The sequence below is a fragment of the Trachypithecus francoisi genome, unplaced genomic scaffold (assembly GCF_009764315.1).
Source record: "Trachypithecus francoisi isolate TF-2019V2 unplaced genomic scaffold, Tfra_2.0 Lachesis_group14, whole genome shotgun sequence".
NCBI lineage: Eukaryota > Metazoa > Chordata > Mammalia > Primates > Cercopithecidae > Trachypithecus > Trachypithecus francoisi.
This window is the reverse complement of record NW_022681459.1, coordinates 24261356-24281286: the sequence shown is the minus strand read 5'-3', so window position 1 is coordinate 24281286 and position 19931 is coordinate 24261356. Positions and strand designations below refer to the sequence as shown.

The window sequence follows — 19931 nt, the reverse complement described above, 5'->3', positions numbered from 1 at the left end:
CCAGGAGGTGGAGGTTGCAGTGAGCCGAGATCACACCACTGCACTCCAGCCTGAGCGACAGAGCAAGACTCAATCATATATAAAAAAAAGAAAGAAAGAAAGAAAGAAAAAAATATAGAATCTGAATATTAGTTCACTCTCATCCCTCCAATGTGACAGACAGAAGAAAAAAATATATGTACTGAAGGCCATGTAAAACACTGAGTAAATGGTAAGCCATACAAGTTGGCTATTCTTTCGGGGGGAATTGGCATTTTGGCAGTATTTCTATTAGAAATTTCTATATCCAATGCAATCTCAATAAACATTCCTATAAAATCAGAGGTGGAGGGAAACCAGATGAATTGATTATAAAGAAAATATGGAAAAGCAGCTTTTGAAAAAAGAGAAAAATTAAGGGGTATTTGCCTTGATCTGCAGTCACTAGTAACAACATTGTCCTAAAACAATAAATGTGCCCAATAGACAGTGCAAAGATGTTCAATGTGATGGGAAAATCTAATAATAAGATATAAGCATTTCAGAAAGTCTGACTCCCTAAGTTGGTGAGAGTAAGAAAATCTGAGGCACTCGATGTGGAGTTTTCTGAAAGCACTTCTGACATCAAATGTATAGATTTTTTCCAACACCAAATATTGTCATTTTTCCAAATCAATTCAACTGTCCAACACAAAATGAGTGTGCAATAATGCAATTCAGTTCTGATACTAACTCCCAGAGTTAGCACAGAGCTCACAGGGTAAAGAATCAGTCCCACCTGACTGCCCTCACTTCAGCTGCAAGTGGGGTACACAGGTTACCCACACTCCTGCCCTGCTGACTACAAGAGGGTTCCCATGATTACCTCTTCAAGCTCACTAGAAAAACACATGGAACTCAAGGAAGTGCTTGCTATTACCAATTTATTATAAAGGATACAACTCACAAACAGCCTAGGGGAAGAGATGCATAGGAAGGTTGGGGGGCACGAGGAGCTTCGTGCTCCCCTTGGGCATGCCACTTTCCCAGCACATCAATGTGTTCGTCAATCTAGAAGCTCCTCAAGCCCTCTTTTAAGGATTTTACTAAGGTTTCATTATGTAGGTATGTAGGTACAATTAACCACTGGCCACTGGTGCCTAACCTCAATTTCCAGCCCCCCTCCCCTCCTTGGAGGTCAGGTATGAGGCTGAAAGTCTTAGCCCTCTAATCAGGTGCTTGGTCTTTCCGGTAACTAGACCTCCTCCTGAACTATCTGAGGCACTACTTTGAGTCACCCCATTAGCATAAACTCAAATACATGGAACGGGGCTCATGATGTGTAACAAAATATACTCATATCATTCAGGAAATTCCATGGGTTTTGGGAGCTCGGTACCAGGAACTGGGACAAATACCAAACACACGTATTTTTTATTACACCGCACCCTCTTGTACATTAGCAGGAGTGTGAACAGTGCCCATTTTCTGAGAGAACAATTTGGCAATATCTGTCAAAGTCAAAAGTACACGTCCCCTTTCATACAGCAATTCCACTATAGAAACAACTTCTATACATTATTTACAAAGTATTTATTGTAAATATACATCAACAGGTGCACAAAGGTGCATGTGCAAGGATGTTTGAAGTACCGTATGATTTATCCCTCTCAAAGGAAAGAAATAAGAAAAAGAGAGAGATGGAGAGAGGGAAAGAAAGTGAGGGAGGAAAAGAGGAAGGAAGAGCCTAATGCACAAAAATGGGGGATATGGCTATATTACAAAATACTGTGCAGCAAATGAAGAATGGAAGAGCTCTGTGTTCTGAACACGGGAAGAAACACAAGATACTTTGTGAAAGACAAAAAAGCAAGCTGTAGGTCAGAGTCAGAGTCATTCTAATAACAATGAAAATGATGGTGATAGCAATGATGACAGCTGAAGTACACTGAAGATTTACGACGTTCCAGGGCTCTAAGTGTTTTATGTGGTTATCCCATTTAATGATGAAATAGTCCCATATGGTAGATATTATTGAATAAGGAGTGTTCAGTTTGAAAAGTGAAACAAAATATCAGAAAAATAAATTTTTTTTTTTTTTTTTTTTTTTGAGACGGAGTCTCGCTCTGTCGCCCGGGCTGGAGTGCAGTGGTGCGATCTCTGCTCACTGCAAGCTCCGCCTCCAGGGTTCACGCCATTCTCCTGCCTCACCCTCCTGAGCAACTGGGACTACAGGCGCCCGCCACCTCGCACGGCCAGTTTTTTTTTGTATTTTTTAGTAGAGACGGGGTTTCACCGTGTTAGCCAGGATGGTCTCGATCTCCTGACCTCGTGATCCGCCCGTCTCGGCCTCCCAAAGTGCTGGGATTACAGACTTGAGCCACCGCGCCCGGCCAAAAATAAAATTTTTTAAAATAAAACAGGTTAAAATTACAATCCTGCATTTAAAAAATGACCATATATTAAGCTCTGGTTTCTTTAGGGGTACAGGGGAGGGCAGGGAAGAAGACTCATGATTTTTCTATCAAATAATAGAAAAACATAATAATATGCTATATCCTTGCTTTGTATTTAATTTTTGTAGCAGTATCCAAAAATGGTCATTTTTGAAAAGAAATGAGATTTCACTGATTTTTTTTAGTGTTCTGATATTCAAATAATTCTCCCTGAAGCATCTATTATGGATTCAGATTAAGAAATGGAGAAGAAATTGAAAACCAGTGTATTGTGGCAGATATGGCTTTGCTGTTTCTCCAACATCACTTTCATTCACTTCAAAAACTTCTGTATTAAAATATTTACAATTTCACATTGTAATCAATTTATATCTTGTTGTCAATGGGGTATTAACTATAAAGATAGGAGGCAAGGCCAGGCACACGCCTGGAATCCCAGCACTCTGGGAGGCCAAGGCAGAAGGATCACTTGAGGCCAGGAGTTCAAGACCAGCCTGGGCAACAAAGCAAGATCCTGTCTCTAAAAAAAATTTAGTTTTAATTACCCAGGCATGGTGACATGCACCATAGTAGCAGTAGTAGTCCCGGCTACTTGGGAGCTGAGGCAGAAGAATCACTTGAGCCCAGGAGTTCAAGGCTGCAGTGAGCTAGGGTCACACTACTGCACCACAGCGTAAGTGATAGAGCAAGACCCTATCTCAAAAAAAAAAAAAAAAAAAAAAAAGAGAGCAGGCAATTAATTACTGTTAATTTTCATGGGGATGTTTGATAGAATTCATTTTATAAGTAGTCAGAATTCATTAGGAAATATTTTCCTCTAACAAAAATTACTCAAAAGGGTATCTGAAATATGCATACCTATGTGTGTATGCAGAGTAATTTTCCCAATAGTCATGAAACTGTTAACAGTGCATTCCTGGAGGCCCTAGAGAAGGGACTGCAGGAGGGGTCAAATGAAGTGAGCAAGGAAGGAGGTTTCATGTGCATCTTATATCTCTCTCAATGCTTTTTCCTTTTAGCGTACATATTCTGGAATTTAAAAAATTAATATGGACATATTAAATATTATATGACTTTCAGAAGTCAACATACTAATATCCAGGATTAATAATCCTTTAGCCAAAAATTATCATTTCCTAAAGATATGCTTTTGATATTTGAAAGGGATTTTGGTACTCATCATAATACATACATTAAAGTAGCTAATACTCAAAAAACAATCTTTTTTTTCCTTTTACTTGGGAAGAGTACGCTAGGGGAAAAAAAACACACCTAAGAGAAAAAACATACCTGAACTTCTCTGATTCATTGTTTCGAGATTTTTGTTTTCCTTTATGTTTTGGAGGCTGACCTGTGAACATAAAAGTATTTGTTCCTGAAATCTGTACATAAAAATCTACAAGCCTGAGAGTAAAACTATTTTTAAAATATAAACTGGAGTAAGAAAACAGAAGCGGCAATATGGTACGTGAGTATAACTACAAAAGGGTAAGCCGAAAAAGAAGCTACTGATTATATTTTTCTATATATAATAAATTATTAAATATAATCAATTATTAAAGATCAATTATAATAGTGATCATTATTATGATTTAGGTCTACCATAGATACAGAGAGATACAGGAGGTAACTCCTGTTCTCAGACAGCTTACAATCAGATGGGGTGAAAAGACACATCACTTCAGTAGTTAAACAACAATCATCCTTATGAAGAAAAGAAAGTACTGTGTTGTTATTGACATGTTAATTACATAGTAATATCTCTCACAGCTCACAAAAGGGAAAAATCACTTAAGCTGGAGTGGTTAAGAAAAATGTTAGTGAGGATATAGCATTTGTGTTTGGTTTTGAGGAAGAAGTACGATCTGGATAGAATGGCCTGAACCCAAGAGCAGAGTTCATTTCAGAAGCACTAAGTAAACCTGTGTGATTTCAAGACCTCAAAAAGGGTGGAAGACTGGAAAAGGGCTGCTAAGGCAGGCTGGGGTGAGTGTTTACAGACCCTTCGCTTTTCATGCAGCTCTGTGAGCCCAGCTTTATTCTGCTGGCAGGAGTAGGAAACCATTGCATATTTTTGGGCAGGGAGAGACATGCTCAGAGCTGTGTAGAAGAACTGGTATGGCAGGAGGAGCAGGGTGCATCTGATGAAGGTTTAAGGGGAGGGCACAGAGACAAGTCAGAGCCAATGTAACAAAGACGGAATGAGAGCCTGGGCTTTGGTGGCCTCAGAAAACAAAAGCAGCTTTTGGAAAGGCAGAAGAATTCTAGTTTGATTTCCATTCTGTGACCTTGAACAAAACTACTTAACCTTAACCCTGGAACCTCAATTTCTTCACCTGTATGTAAATGCTGAAGGGTAGACAGAATTTATTTAATTAAATGATAATAATGGCCTGAGAAATATCAAGAAATTAAAAGCTATCTTCCACAAAAAAAGTTTTATCCTCAAAGATGTTTCATATGCTGTTGGAATTGCATCAGGTAGGACAACTGCCTGAGTTTTCCCTCCGTGTCATGACGCCAATGTGCTAACCAAATGGAAATGCTCGATACTAAGTATCTATATCTATGGAATTAACTGAGCCTGAGGGAACATGAAGCTGCAGTTCGCAAAAAATAGAAATGGCTGCTAGAAGCAAAACCATGGAAAGAAAAACCAACCACCCAACAAACAAGAGAAGGGAAAAGAGAGGATCGTTAACTAAAAAACCAACAATCTCACCTCAAGAATCCTGGGAGGAACACTTCCAGGCTTGAGGTCAGTCACTGTTGTGTGTGACCACAACCTTAAGCCATCAAGAAAAACTGTATTTTCCTAAATCTCGTGTTGAAAGGCAGGGAAGCATGTAATATACTTTAGAAAGATTTTCTTCAAACTCTGGTGGTGTTAAGATTCAGAAATGAATGAAGCACAAAAATATTCACTTCTCCAGAACCTTCATCTCCAAATGATGCCAAGTAATGAGGTTCTGCGGTATCTGTGTTTACTAGATATGTAAATAAATACATGCACTGAGCACACACAACTTAAAACAAATGAGACTTAGCCTACAGCACTGTTATGGTCTGGACACGTGTGTCCCTCACAAGATTCACATGTTGAAATCCAAATCCTCAAGGCAATGGTAATAGGAGGTGGAACCTTTGGGAGGAAGGTCATGAGGCTGTCCCCTCATGCATGGGATTAGTGCCCTTATAAGAAGACACCCCAGGCTGGTCGTGGTGGCACACGCCTGCAATCCCAGCACTTTGGGAGGCTAAGGTGGGAGGACCGCTTGAAGCCAAGATTTTGACATCAGCCTGGTCAGCATGGCAAAACCCTGTCTCTACTAAAAATACAAAAATTAGCCTGGCGTGGTGGTGTATGCCTGTAATCCCAGCTACTTGGGAGGCTGAGGCAGGAGAATTGCTTAAACCCATGAGGCGGAGGTTGCAGTTAGCCCAGATCATGCCACTGCACTCCAGCCTGGGCAACAGAGCAAGACTCTGTCTCAAAAAAAAGAAAACGAAAAGAGACCCCAGAGGGCTGTCTTGCTCCCTTCTACTACATGAGGACGTGGCAAAAAGATGGCCATCTATGAACCAGGAAGAGGACCCTCAGCAGACATCAAATCTGTTGACATCATGATGATGAATTTCCCAGCTTCTGGAAATGTGAGAAATAAATGCTTGTTGCTTATAAGCTATCCAGTTTATGGTATTTTTGTTATAGCAGCATCCGTTCTCAACATGGGTGATATCACCCCCAATAGGGTGAAAATTAGTTATTGGGAGACAATATCAATTCTTTTTACACATAAAGCACAGATGCACATACGGTACATAAACAGCTATTAAAATTTTATGGGGGAGAACAATTAGATTTAAAAAGGTCTAAACAGGCTCCCAGCAGGTGGGAGGAAGGGAGGCAATAATAAACTTTCAATAAGGAGAAACAACAGCCTAAAAAAAATTAAGAAGCAGGTCAAAAAGAGCTATGTACTTCATCTTTTCCTTTCATTTGAATTTCCAAAATTACATTTACTAAATAATATGAAAAGACTGAGCATTGATTTCAAATAAATATTCAACAATTTCTTAACATAGAAGCATTATAAAGTAAAGGAGAACAAGAGTGGATATAAGCAAGGCTTGTGCAAATTGTAGGGCATCCCAAGTTTAGGAGACATTATATTAACTTGGCAACAATTGATATAAAAACAATACTCACTTGATGGTGGTGAAAATTCAGGATGACAGTCACAATCATCTACCTTCAACACCTCATTCACTACCTGCCAATGAAAATTAGTGAGACTCTAAAAACAAAAACAAAAACCCAGCCATGAAGAATTCAATAGCCATATAAAAAAATTTAGAATAGAATAGGATAGAATTCACCCAAGCAACTAAAATATGCAGCTGGTTATTAAGCCTAAATGTATAAACAAGCAAACAAAATGATGACTAATGATAAGGATCATGATACACAACGACAAATTCTTGAATGACAGTTCTATTTCTGTTGCCTAGCACAATGCCTGACATGACAACTGTTCAGTAATACCTGAATTAACACTATCACATCTGTACATAAAAATCTACAAGCCTGAGAGTAAAATTATTTTAAAAATATAAATTGCAGGAAGAAAACAGAAACAGCAGCCGGGTGCGGTGGCTCACGCCTGTAATCCCAGCACTTTGGGAGGCCGAGGCAGGCGGATCATGAGGTCAGGAGATTGAGACCATCCTGGCTAACATGATGAAACCCTGTCTCTACTAAAACTACAAAAAAATTAACCAGGCGTGGTGGTGGGCACCTGCAGTCCCAGCTACTCGGAAGGCTGAGGCAGGAGAATGGTGTGAACCCGGGAGGTGGAGCTTGCAGTGAGCTGAGATCGCACCACTGCACTCAAGCCTGGGCAACAGAGCAAGACTTCAACTCAAAAAAAAAAAAAAAAAAAAAAAGAGAGAGAAGCGGCAATATGGTACTCGTGAGTATAACTACAAAAGGGTAAGCCGAAAAAGAAGCTACTGATGATATTTTTCTATATATAATAAATTATTAAATATAATCAATTATTAAAGATCAATTATAATAGTGATCATTATTATGATTTAGGTCTACCATAGATACAGAGAGATACAGGAGGTAACTCCTGTTCTCAGACAGCTTACAATCAGATGGGGTGAAAAGACACATCACTTCAGTAGTTAAACAACAATCATCCTTATGAAGAAAAGAAAGTACTGTGTTGTTATTGACATGTTAATTACATAGTAATATCTCTCACAGCTCACAAAAGGGAAAAATCACTTAAGCTGGAGTGGTTAAGAAAAATGTTAGTGAGGATATAGCATTTGTGTTTGGTTTTGAGGAAGAAGTACGATCTGGATAGAATGGCCTGAACCCAAAAGTAGAGTTCATTTAGAAGCACCAAGTAAACCTGTCTGATTTCAAGACCTCAAAAAGGGTGGAAGGCTGGAAAAGGGCTGCTAAGGTAGGCTGGGGTGAGTGTTTACAGACCCTTAGCTTCAGATCCAGCTGGAAATGCTCAAAACAATTCCAGATCCAGCTGGAAATGCTCAGTATAAACTCCTCTCCCTAACTGAACACAGTCTCTTAGAAATTTTCAATGTTATCAACAAGAGGACTTTTCCAACAACCGAAGGAAGAAGATACAAAGAGAAGTAAGTGACAAAATGGTTATTTTTAAATTTAATTTTATTTTTTTTTTGAGACGGAGTCTTGCTCATCGCCCAGGCTGGAGTGCAGTGGCCGGATCTCAGCTCACTGCAAGCTCCGCCTCCCAGGTGCACGCCATTCTCCTGCCTCAACCTCCCGAGTAGCTGGGACTACAGGAGCCTGCCACCACGCCCGGCTAATTTTTTGTATTTTTATAGAGACGGGGGTTTCACCGTGTTAGCCAGAATGGTCTCGATCTCCTGACCTTGTGATCCGCCCGCCTTGGCCTCCCAGAGTGCTGGGATTACAGGCGTGAGCCACCGCGCCCAGCCCAAAATGGTTATTTTAAAATTCTGTGACTTTCAAATATTATATTTATGTAGTTGTATGAGATACTCAGATTATTTATTATAAAAAGAATCATTCTTTTGGTAACAATAGGCAAAAAGGGTTCAAATCGCCAAAAATTTGGTTTCTATTACTACCAAAATATTACTGTAAAAATATGAGACTATCTATACTTGAAAAAAACTGTAGTTTTCAATGGAGCTTACCTTTAGATTCTGATTACCACCGTTGGCCATTTCGTGATTAATTTTTCTGAAATCTCTTTCCTTCTCCACAAAGTTAAGTGAAGTTGCAAATACAGGTGTTGATAAATTCCTAGGTGTGTAGGCCCTAAGTGGGGGGAAAAAAGAAATGAATTATTATACATTTTTAAAAAGTTATCCTTTGAATGAACATGTTGCAGCAATCACAGCCTTTTTTCCTTGAAAGCAAGGTATTATTGTTTTAAAAAGATTTTCTACCTGTGAGATGGGGCTTTATAAATAAACATTATTTTAAATTTGGTATTAAACTCAAAATAAAGAACAGTTCAAGGGCCGGGTGCGGTGGCTCACACCTGTAATTCCAGCACTTTGGGAGTCCAGGGCAGGTGGATCAGCTAAGGTCAGGAGTTCGAGATCAGCCTGGCCAACATCGTGAGACCCCGTCTCTACTAAAAATACAAAAATCAGCCAGGTGTGGTGGCATGTGCCTGTAATCCCAGCGACTGGGGAGGCTGAGGCAGAAGAACTGCTTGAACCCAGTAGACGGAGGTTGCAGTGACCTAAGATTGTGCCACTGCACTCCAGCCTAGGTGAGACAGGAGACTGTCTCAAAAAAAAAAAAAAAAAAAAAAAAAAAACTTCAAAAAAAAGCATTCTGGGTTCTAACCAGATGCAGTGGCTCAGGCTGGGCACAGTGGCTCACTCTTGTAATCTCAGCACTTTGGAGGCCAAGGCAAGCAGATCACTTGAGGTCAGGAGTTCGAGACCAGCCTGGCCAACATGGTGAAACCCCATCTCTACCAAAAATACAAAAATTAGTCAGGCATGGTGGCAGCTGCCTGTGGTCCCAGTTACTCGAGAGGCTGAGGCAGGAGAATCGCTTGAACCTAGAGGCAGAGGTTGCAGTGAGCCAAGATCACATCACTGCACTCCAGCCTGGGTGACAGAGTGAAACTCCGTCTCAAAAAAATTTAAAAAACAAACGAACAAAAAAACCTATGTCCTTGTGTTAAATTTAAATATCCTAATTTAAGTTAAATTAGGATACTAAAATTAAATTTAAAGACTCCGCAGCCAATTTCTTTATGTCTACATGTTCAGCATGCTACAGAATGAGCAGCTTCAATATCCCAGACATCTGAACAAGCATGCAGAAAAACATTTCATCTGTTTTAACTGCCAAATACGCAAAGGTAGAACCCTGGTTGCTATTGTTTTCTTGTGAGCATACTCAAGTCTGTCTGTTGCCTATTTCTAATAGGAAGTATCTTAGCCTTTGAAAGACATCAGGAAGCTGGAAGTATTAGGTTGGTCCAAGAGTACTTGTGGTTTTTGCCATAGATGTTTCCAAGACAGAGGTGAAGGGCAGAGGGCACAGGCTATGTCCCAGCTCTCTGCTGCCAGGAGCTTCATGGCCAAACTGGTCCCATTCAAGCATAGTAAGGTCCAATTAACATTTCACCCCTCTTTTCCCATAGGATTAGGCTACTTATATCTATATGGTTCAGAAAAACAGCGAAATAAATCTGACAACTTACAGGTCACCTGATAACACAGGCACTTAAAAAACTACCTCTCTTCCTTCCATCTCCAACTTTACTGTGGTTGCTATTAGCTCCTAAAGTGTCAAACATAAGTGATTCTTAAATTCATGGAGCAAAGCCATTCCTAGCAGCAGCTACTGACCTGCTATTAACTTACCTGTTTTCATAAAAGGCTTTAATTGGATCCTTATTTGCTGTTCGACCTATAAAAGTCAATCACACACACATATACATAGTAATCAATGGATTGGCAACATAAGACTTTAAAAGATTTTCAAATTTACTTTAAGCTGATAATAAGGAACATCAAATTTAGAAAACTGAAAAGTAAACCTAAGCAATTTTTCATTTCTAGATGTCTTTAGTTTTAGGATGGTGTCAACAAAATGTTACATAAACTTTGTCTGACATTCCATCACATGTGATCATTGACAAGTTGACAGCAACATGTAAATCTGAATCAGAGGTGGCACCTGTCTTCAAGGAACTCACAATCTTATTATATAATCATGTTATGATGGATAACAACATCTGCCAGTCAAACAGAGCTGTTCAGCTCAGCATTGTACGACCCGAAGAAGAAAAAGCAGGAAAGACTCATACACTAAAAATGTAGATTAAGGGACTTTCAGGCATTGGAGAAAGCAAAAAGACGTAGTAGAGAAAACAAGGGCAGAATGAAAATCTACAACTCCTAGCCTGCACAGCCAATTTCTGCTATATATATAAAAAACACTACATATACATATGTTCAGCACACTATAGAATTAGCACAAACGGTGCAGAAACATCAAGCAGCTCTACTGAAGGGTCTTTTCTTTAGGAAATAACTTTAGTAATGAAGGAAGTATTTTTAAATAATTTTGTTTCAAAAAGCTTTTATTGTATTCAAAATTTCTGAAAGGGATTTTTTTTTCTACAGAAGAACAAATAATAACAATTTAGCTGCTGTCTGTTTCAAATAAAAAGTACAAATCATTTATAATTACCTAATGGATAACATGTAACTCTACACAGAAATGAAAAACTCAAGTGCCATGACCAAGATAACATGCTAAAATAAGGATAAATCATCTGAGGATTGATTTGTGGTCCTCTGTCAATCCAAGAAACCCACCTTCCAAAGTCTGAAAGGGAATTAGACTGTAACCAAAAGAATCTTAGGTGAAATACCTTGTAGGTCTTCTATTTGTTTTTGTAACTTTACATGTTGCTGAATTAGATCCTTGATTCCCTCAGGGTCATTTTTACAGAGTTTTTGAGCTTTTATGTTTGCTTGCAGGGCCCAGTCATATTCCCCCAGCATAGAAAGAGCATCACAATAACGATAATGACCCTGTTCCAAAAAGATAAATTTAATTTTTTCTCAAAAATATGCTTAAGTTAAAGAAAACAGGTAAGAAACACTATCTTGCTTGAAAACGGATTCATTACTTAAAATATTAGATTAGGTCCCTACCAATGAAAAATAAATTTAAAATGTTAATACCTCAGGAAATAAAATTACCTAATGAGCTAAATGAAAAGTTATAAATAGACAAATAATTACAATAATTAAGGATCAATATTTTTGCTTAAGAAATTTCTGTATTCACAGAAAACAGTTCAACTTTTGTTATATTTTGCTAACAGATAATATAATAATTTCTGCCAGATAAAGTAAAAAATGTCATTCATTATAAATAACTTCATGTTTTTAAAATATTTGAAGGCAAAAACAGTCTCCAAGTCATCGTCTTTCTTACACCTGGAAATGGAGAAGTTTTTAGAGCTGGATGAAACCATCGGCCTGTGCTGTGGTTTTCCGATACCTCTGAACCTCCTGAGTTCAAATGATTCTCCTGCCTCAGCCTCCTGAGTAGCTAGAACTACAGGCATGCATCACCACATCCAGCTAATTTTTTTGTGTTTTTTTGTAAAGACAGGGTTTCACATGTTAGCCAGGCTGGTCTCGAACTCCTGACCTCAAGTGATCTGCCTGCCTCGGCCTCCTAAAGTGCTAGGATTATAGGTGTGAGCCATCACGCCTGGCATCTAAAGCTTCACTTAAAAAAAAAAAATGGAGATTTTTACAGTTTAGGAAAATAGACTAATACACAGATACCCAGAATTAACTGTTGACATTTTGTTATATTTGCTTCTGATTTTTTAATGAAAGAAATAAAACTATTTCTGATGATACAGATGTGGCTGAAATCTCCTTTGCACCCTCTCCAATCTCCTTTCCCTCTCTTACTGCCCAGAAGCAAACACTATCATGAACTTGATAGATATTTTTCCAGCCTATGTTTTACTGACTTTTTCATTTAACACTTTTAAAAATCCGTAAATGTTGATAAGCCAGTTAATTCAACGGCAATCTACTATTTGATTCATTCAATCCCTAAGTCAACAATTATTTACTGGCCGGGCGCGGTGGCTCAAGCCTGTAATCCCAGCACTTTGGGAGGCCGAGACGGGCGGATCACGAGGTCAGGAGATGGAGACCATCCTGGCTAATACGGTGAAACCCCGTCTCTACTTAAAAATACAAAAAACTAGCCGGGCGACGAGGCGGGCGCCTGTAGTCCCAGCTACTCGGGAGGCTGAGGCAGGAGAATGGCGTAAACCCGGGAGGCGGAGCTTGCAGTGAGCTGAGATCCGGCCACTGCACTCCAGCCTGGGTGGCAGAGCGAGACTCCGTCTCAAAAAAAAAAAAAAAAACAATTATTTACTAACGCATGCCTGCTAAGTGTCAGGCAGCTAGTCAGACAGTCTGGATTCAAGAGTGAAGTGAACCAAACACCAAAAAAATCTTTCCTTGGGGAGCTCATATTATACTGGAAGACACACACAATAGCCAATATAACTCAAACAGTAGGTATAATGTATTCAATAATGGTAACTCCAAAGAGGAAAAAAGTAAAGCAGGGAAAGAAGGTAAGAAATGCATAGGAAGTGAGGTGTTTGGCATTTTAGTAATGTGGCCAGGGAATGTTTCACTGAGAAGAGTCCTTTCAATACCGACTGAAAGGAGATAAGGCGGCTGGCCGACGCTGCAGGGAAAAGCATTCCAGGCAGAGGGAAGGGCAAGTACAAAGTGGAAGTGGGCCTGGCATGTCTGAGGAACAGTGAGGATGCCAAGCGCCAACATAAAGTGAACCAGGGACAGAACAGGAGGAGTGAGGTTGGAGAAATAACAAGTGTTCAAGACGGGGACAGATCACACAGGTCAGAGTAACAACTTTGATCAAGTGAAAATACCACATTTACCTGCTGCTTCATCAACAGACATGCAGGTATTTGCAGTAGTATGCCATTAAAACAACGCTGCAATGACCAACCTTGTATATCTCACCATGTGCATATTTGCTAGAAATTTTCTAGGGTACACACACTCAGAACCAACTAACTGTGGAGTCTGTCTATCATACTGCTCCCTGAGTTGGTTGTAAGCAATCACACTCCCACCAGTTTACTGGGGCTTCCCACCAACACTCAGGACAATCAGCCTCTTTAATTTCTGCCAATCTGAAGGACTCAAACATTATGACACTGTAAAATTTACTCACATAGTGGGTTCTGTGTGGAGGCCCTCTATTCTGCACTATTGGTTTCATTTTTCTGTGTACCAAATCCTTACAATTTTAATTACTAGGAAATAGAAATAGTTTCTTATTTCTATCGGCCATTCAGGATTACTCTTCTGTGAAATGCTTACTTGTTTTACTGGCCCATTTTCTACTGGGTTTCTTATTTACTTTAGGAATTATGTGCATATTCCGGCTATAAATCCTACCAGTTATATATGTGGCAAATTAGCTCCTCTCAAACTACTATTTCATCTACGGCGTCTTTTGACATACACAAGTTTTTAAGTTTGATATAGCCAAATGTATCAAGATGGGTTTTTTCACTGCTGATTTGTGCACTGTGTGTTAAGAAACCTTTTCCTGCCTCCTATAAAGACAGCCTCCTATAGTTCCTTCCCAGTTTTAAGTGGTTTTTCACACTCAGGCACACCCACCCAGAATATGCAGAGATGACCTCTCAATCACTAAGGCACCCTGAAGGCTCAAGATGCCCACAGGCCGCCTGTCCTCACACACAGCCTGTCACTGCTGTGGCTGGGTCCCCATGCTGATTATGGATCTCATGACTGCCCTTTCACATTCTGGAGCTCTACGTAATTTCATATAGCATTTTTATGAACAAACACACCCAGTAAACAGATTTTTCACAATGTTGTCTGGCATTATTTGCTCAAAGTAAAATAAAGAAGAAACCTACCTTTGGCCAAGTGTTCTTCAGAATAGTGGCTCTCTTTCCATCACCGAGTGCATTTCTAAAAAGAAAAACAATTAAGTATTTAAAATTTTTCACTTTTTTAGTAAAAGTATTGTATCTTGCATATGTATACTTTGTGAATTTTCCAAGTATATTATCTAGTCAAAAGATAATTTTAATTTTAAAAAATCCATAAAATATACGTCCATTATAGGAAATTTGGAAAATACAGAAAAATAAAACAAAGGGAAAAAGTCACCCATAGTCACAATCACAACTACCCAGGAATAACTACTTTTAATATTTCTGAAGTATTTCTTGCACATATCAACATCATATCTACGCACAGCATTCTTCTTTTTTTTTTTTTTTTTTTCTGAGATGGAGTCTCGCTCTGTTGCCCAGGGTGGAGTGCAGCGGCGTGATCTTGGCTCACTGCAACCTCCACCTCCCGGGTTCAAGTGATTCTCCTGTCTCAGCCTCCAGAGTAGCTGGGATTACAGGTGCATGCCACCACACCCGGCTAATTTTCTGAATATTTAGTAGGGACAGGGTTTCACCATGTTAGCCACGATGGTCTTGATCTCCTGACCTTGTGATCCACCTGCCTCGGCCTCCACCTGCCTCAGCCTCCAAAAGTGTTGGAATTAAAGGTGTGAGCCACCATGCCCAGCCTATAACATTCTTATTTGTATGTTTTTCTATACTATTTCTGCATGTCAGTAAGACTTTCCAGATGTATCACTAACAGGTCTCTCACACAACATCAGTTAAGCTACACTGAACAGAGCATGGAAGCTAGACCATAAGACCCAGGTTAGGTCTAATTTAATCACTAATTTTCTTGGGGCTATTAGGGAGTTATTAACATCTCTGGGCCCATTTTTCTCATCTGTAAAATGTGAATAATTCTGTTCTACCTGTTCTGAGGTAGATATTAAATTAGACACTACATTATTAAATGTACTTTCATAACCTATCAAGTACTAACAGATCCAGACCACAGTCTATCAGTTTCCTGGCTTCCTTATCTTCAACGACTTCCACCTCTAGCCCAACTCAGCCACCCATCAGTGCACCCCTGGAACTTAGCATCACTCAAAACTGTTCAAACTTCAAACTGTTCAATCACTAATTCAGGTATCCAACTCCCACTATAACCTAGGTTATCCCATTTAACTTGTTCAACTGTTCCTATCTCCTTGGGGTACCCAGCTCACTGATTTATTCACCTACTTTTTTCAACATAGATTAAGATTTGCTGGTTCATCATTTCACATTCATATTTATGCTAATTCATCACTATTAAAGAGCTTTCAAGGAAGAACTAGATAACTTATACTACCAGATATCAATACTTACTAAAAGTTTACATTAAAAAAAAAAAAACCCAACTAGATGAGGATAGATAACCTGACCAACAAAATAGACTAAAGAAACTAGAAATGGATTCTTACACATAATCACCTGATTCATGACAAAGGTAATAATGCAGTACATGGAGAAAATATACTCTCTTAATAAATGGTGCTGGGTCAATTGGACATCCATATGAATCTTTTTTTTCTTTTTTCTTTTTTTTTTTGAAACAAGGTCTCACTCTGTCACCCAGGCTGGAGTGCAGTGCCAGTCCCTCTCACCACAGCCTTGACATCACAGGCTCAAGCACTCCTCCCACCTAAGCCTCCTGAGTAGCTGGTACTACAGGCACGTGCCATCACGCCTAGCTAATTTCTGGCTAATTTCTGAATTTTTTGGAGAGACAGGGTCCCACTATGTTGCCCAGGATGGTCTCAAACTCCTGGGCTCAAGCAATGGTATTTGTCAAGTGGGTGGTATTTGTCAAAGTTCCTGCCTTGTCCTCCCAAAGTGCTGGGATTACAGGCGTTAGCCACCGCTTCAGGCCCATATGAATCTTGAACACTACCTCACACTAAATACAAAGTTGTACATCAAAGTTGAACAATCAAACCTTTAGACGAAACACAGAGAATCTGGTGACCTTTGAATGGGTAAAGACGATAAACAGAACACAAAAAGAGCTTATCACAGAGAGAAAAACCGATAAACTGTACTACATTAAAATTAGTAACTTGTTTGTGAAAAGAAAACATCGACAGTGAAAAGGCAAGCCACTGAGTGTGAGAAGATATTTGCAATACATATATCTGACCAATGACTCGTATTCAGAATACAAGAGAAAAACTCCTAAAAATGAATAAGGCATTCTACTCAAGAGAAAAAAATAGCAAAAGACTTAAACAGGCACTTCACAAAAGAGAATATCCAAATGGTCAATAACCTTATGAAAATCTGAAACATCCTTAATCAATTTATGAAAATGTAAATTATAATCACAGTGGTATACCACCATCACCCACCAGAATGTCTACAATAAAAGATGAAAAATAGTAAGTGTTGGTGAGGGCACAGAACTGAAACTCTCATATGCTGCTGTAAGAGTACAAAATGATACAATCACACAGGAAAGCTAAATGCATATAAGCATACCCTCTGTCCACAGCAATTCCACTCCCTGATTATACACTCAACAGAAATGAATACGTATGTTCACAACAATACTATCTGTAAAAGCCAAATACAAGAAGCTACCCAAATGCCCATCAACAATAGAATGGATAAAATGTGGTATATTCATGCAATCGATGAACACTTTACTACATGCAACAATATGGATCTCAAAAACTATGCTGAAAACCAAACATAAAAGAATACATAGTATATTATTTCATTACATTGCACTAAAACAGGCAATTAACCACCGGAAGCCAGGCTGGTAGTTATCCTGGGGGAGGAGGTGGGTCATGACTAGGAGGAGGAACAAGAGGAACTTCTGGGGTACTGGGGTTGTCATCTGTGCGCTGGTTACAGTTGTTTGACTTCTGAAAATTCCATCTACACTTAACACTTGTATACTTTTCAGCATGTGTATTAAGATTTTTTTTTAAAGGACATAAGACAAAGTTGTCCTTCTTCTGCTGAAGACGTATGAATTACAGCAGCCATCCTACATTCTGAGGGGACAGTCTGAGGACCAAGTCACACACTGAGGCTGGAAAAATCTAAGTCTCTGATGACATTGCTGAGCCACTGAATATACAACCCTAGCGCCACCTTCTTCTGGAACTCCTGAATAAGGTAAGTTTTCTTTACCATTTAAAGAGACACACTGGGTCTCTCTCCCCAAATACCTTTAAAAGCTGCCTATGCTAGCTGTCTCCATTTCCTCGCATTTCTCAACCCCATCTAATTGGCATCTGTTCCAAGAACTGACAGCTTTCCCTATGGTTACTGAATGACACCTATGTTGCCAAATCTAAGTTCCACTGTAACTGGCTTCTCAGTAGCCAACAGACACTGCTGACCATTCTTTTACTTACTTCTGACACCACACTTAGTCTTTGTTCCATCTCTCTGATCACCTTTTAATACTCCCCTGGGCAGGCTCATCCTTCTCCAACTGGTCATATGTGTTCAAGGCTCAATCCTGATTCCTCTCCTAGTCTCAGCCTAGGTTCTCTCTAGGCCAGTGGGTCTCAACCTTGACTGCACATTAGTACCATCTGGGGAGGTCCTATAAGCCCAATGCCCAAGCTTTACTCTAGATTAATTGAATCAGAATCTCTAGGGTGGGTGGTATTTGTCAAAGTTCAGTGATTCCAAAGTGCAGTCCAGGTTGAGAAACACTTCTGTAAGCAGTCTCACCCACAACTTCAAATCATGGAGGCTAACTATCCCAAACATGTCTCCCGTCCAAACTCTCCCTTGAGTTCCAGACCCATATAACTCACTATCTATACAACATTGCAATTTGGATGCTTCAAAGGCACTTTTTTTTTTTTTTTTGAGACAGAGTTTTGCTCTTGTTGCCCAGGCTGGAGTGCAATGGCGCAATTTTGGCTCACTGCATCCTCCGCCTCTCAGGTTCAAGCAGTTCTCCTGCCTCAACCTCCCGAGTAACTGAGATTAGACGCACTCCCCTCACCACGCCCAGCTAATTTTTGTAGCTGTAGTAGAGACGGGGTTTCGCCATGTTGGCCAGGCTGGTCTCAAACTCCTGAACTTTGGTGATCCTCCCACCTCGGCCTCCCAAAGTGCTGGGATTACAGCTGTGAGTCACCACGCCTGGCCTTCAAAGGTACTTCGATTCAGCGTCTGAGAGTGAAGTGCAGTTCTACCTCCTACAAATTTATTCCTCTTCCAGCAATCCCAATGTGAGTGAGTAGGCCCATAATCCATAATGCTGCTTAAGGCAGAAACGTCAGAACAGTTCCAACCGCCTTCACTCTCACGTTCCAACACCAACCACAAGCAACTTCTGTCAACTTCACCTCTAAACTCTTGAATCCTTCCACTTTTCCATTTCCACTGTCAATATTCTGCTGGAAGCCATCATCTCTGGCCTGGGCTAGTGTAACAGCCTCCTACTACATCCCCTTCAGATCCATTTTCACTGTGCTCAATTTTATTTACTAATCATGCTCTCTCCTCAGTTTAAAATCCTTTACTTTCTTATTGCTCTTAAAGGCCAAAAGCCTTAACACAGCCTACAAGGCCCTGCTTGGCTTAGCCTATGGCCATACTACCCTCTCCTCTGTATTCAGGCCATCTAGCAACTATCAGTACCACAAATGCAACAAATTCCTCCCAATACAGGCCCTCACAATGCCAGCCCACTGTCTGAAACACAGAGGCTGTTTTTGCTCATTTCTGACATTATCCATCAACAGAACCCCAATATTTGTTGAATCAATGCTGAATGTTACTTATTATAATAATGGCACTACAAACAGCATTGTTATAATAGCATATATTATAAATAACACAATATTAGTATATGAATGCAATTAATGCTAATAAAATTTCATATTTACTGGCATATGACCACATCCTACAACTAAGGCAAAGTGGGCATAGTCAATTACATGATGCTATTGCTTATCCAGACCACTGCAGCCCAGGGTCTAAATAATCAGGTTTGACTTTTGGTAGCAGCAATTCCCTGCACAAGAGATGTATCAAAATGGGACAAGACTCAAGATGCAAACAGTTATTTACTCCTGAAGACTGTGTGACACGGTAAGAGTATTAAACAGAGTAAGAAACAGAGTTCCAGTACAGGTGCTCCAACTTACTGCTCTTACATGGGGAAGTGTTTTTATTTTTCCAGCCCCTCCTCATTACTCCATATAAAATATGCTACATTCTGCCCTAAAAGACGATGTTTGTAAAGAACACTTATTCCCTCTCCCCTAGTTTCCATGTGGATTTGCTAATTACTCCTGAACTCTTTCCTCTCCCCACCCTTGGCTAACATCCCCAGATGATGAATAATAATTATCTATTGGCAAGGGAGGGACACTAATCATATGTGGCTTTGCCTCTTCTTTTTCTCACTCTTTGGAATCCTTTTTATTTTTTATTTTTTTTTAGACATGGTATCGCTCTATCGCCCAGGCTGGACAGCAGT

General features: G+C 39.7%; 1 protein-coding gene across 6 annotated transcripts in view; it reads right to left on the bottom strand.

The window, feature by feature from the left end:
* TTC3 (tetratricopeptide repeat domain 3) overlaps nt 1-19931 on the bottom strand; it is a 120218-nt gene that overhangs the window by 71445 nt on the left and 28842 nt on the right. For 4 of the 6 annotated variants that reach the window (XM_033232445.1, XM_033232443.1, XM_033232444.1 and 1 more), the window contains 6 exons: nt 14444-14498; nt 11348-11510; nt 10332-10377; nt 8634-8757; nt 6625-6688; nt 3705-3765 (listed from right to left, as the gene is read on the bottom strand). In XM_033232445.1, the coding sequence (XP_033088336.1) occupies nt 3705-3765; nt 6625-6688; nt 8634-8757; nt 10332-10377; nt 11348-11480 (428 nt within the window). In that variant the 5' untranslated portion in view covers nt 11481-11510; nt 14444-14498. The remainder of the gene's footprint in view (nt 1-3704; nt 3766-6624; nt 6689-8633; nt 8758-10331; nt 10378-11347; nt 11511-14443; nt 14499-19931) is intronic. The other 2 variants (XM_033232447.1, XM_033232448.1) reach the window with 1 other exon arrangement.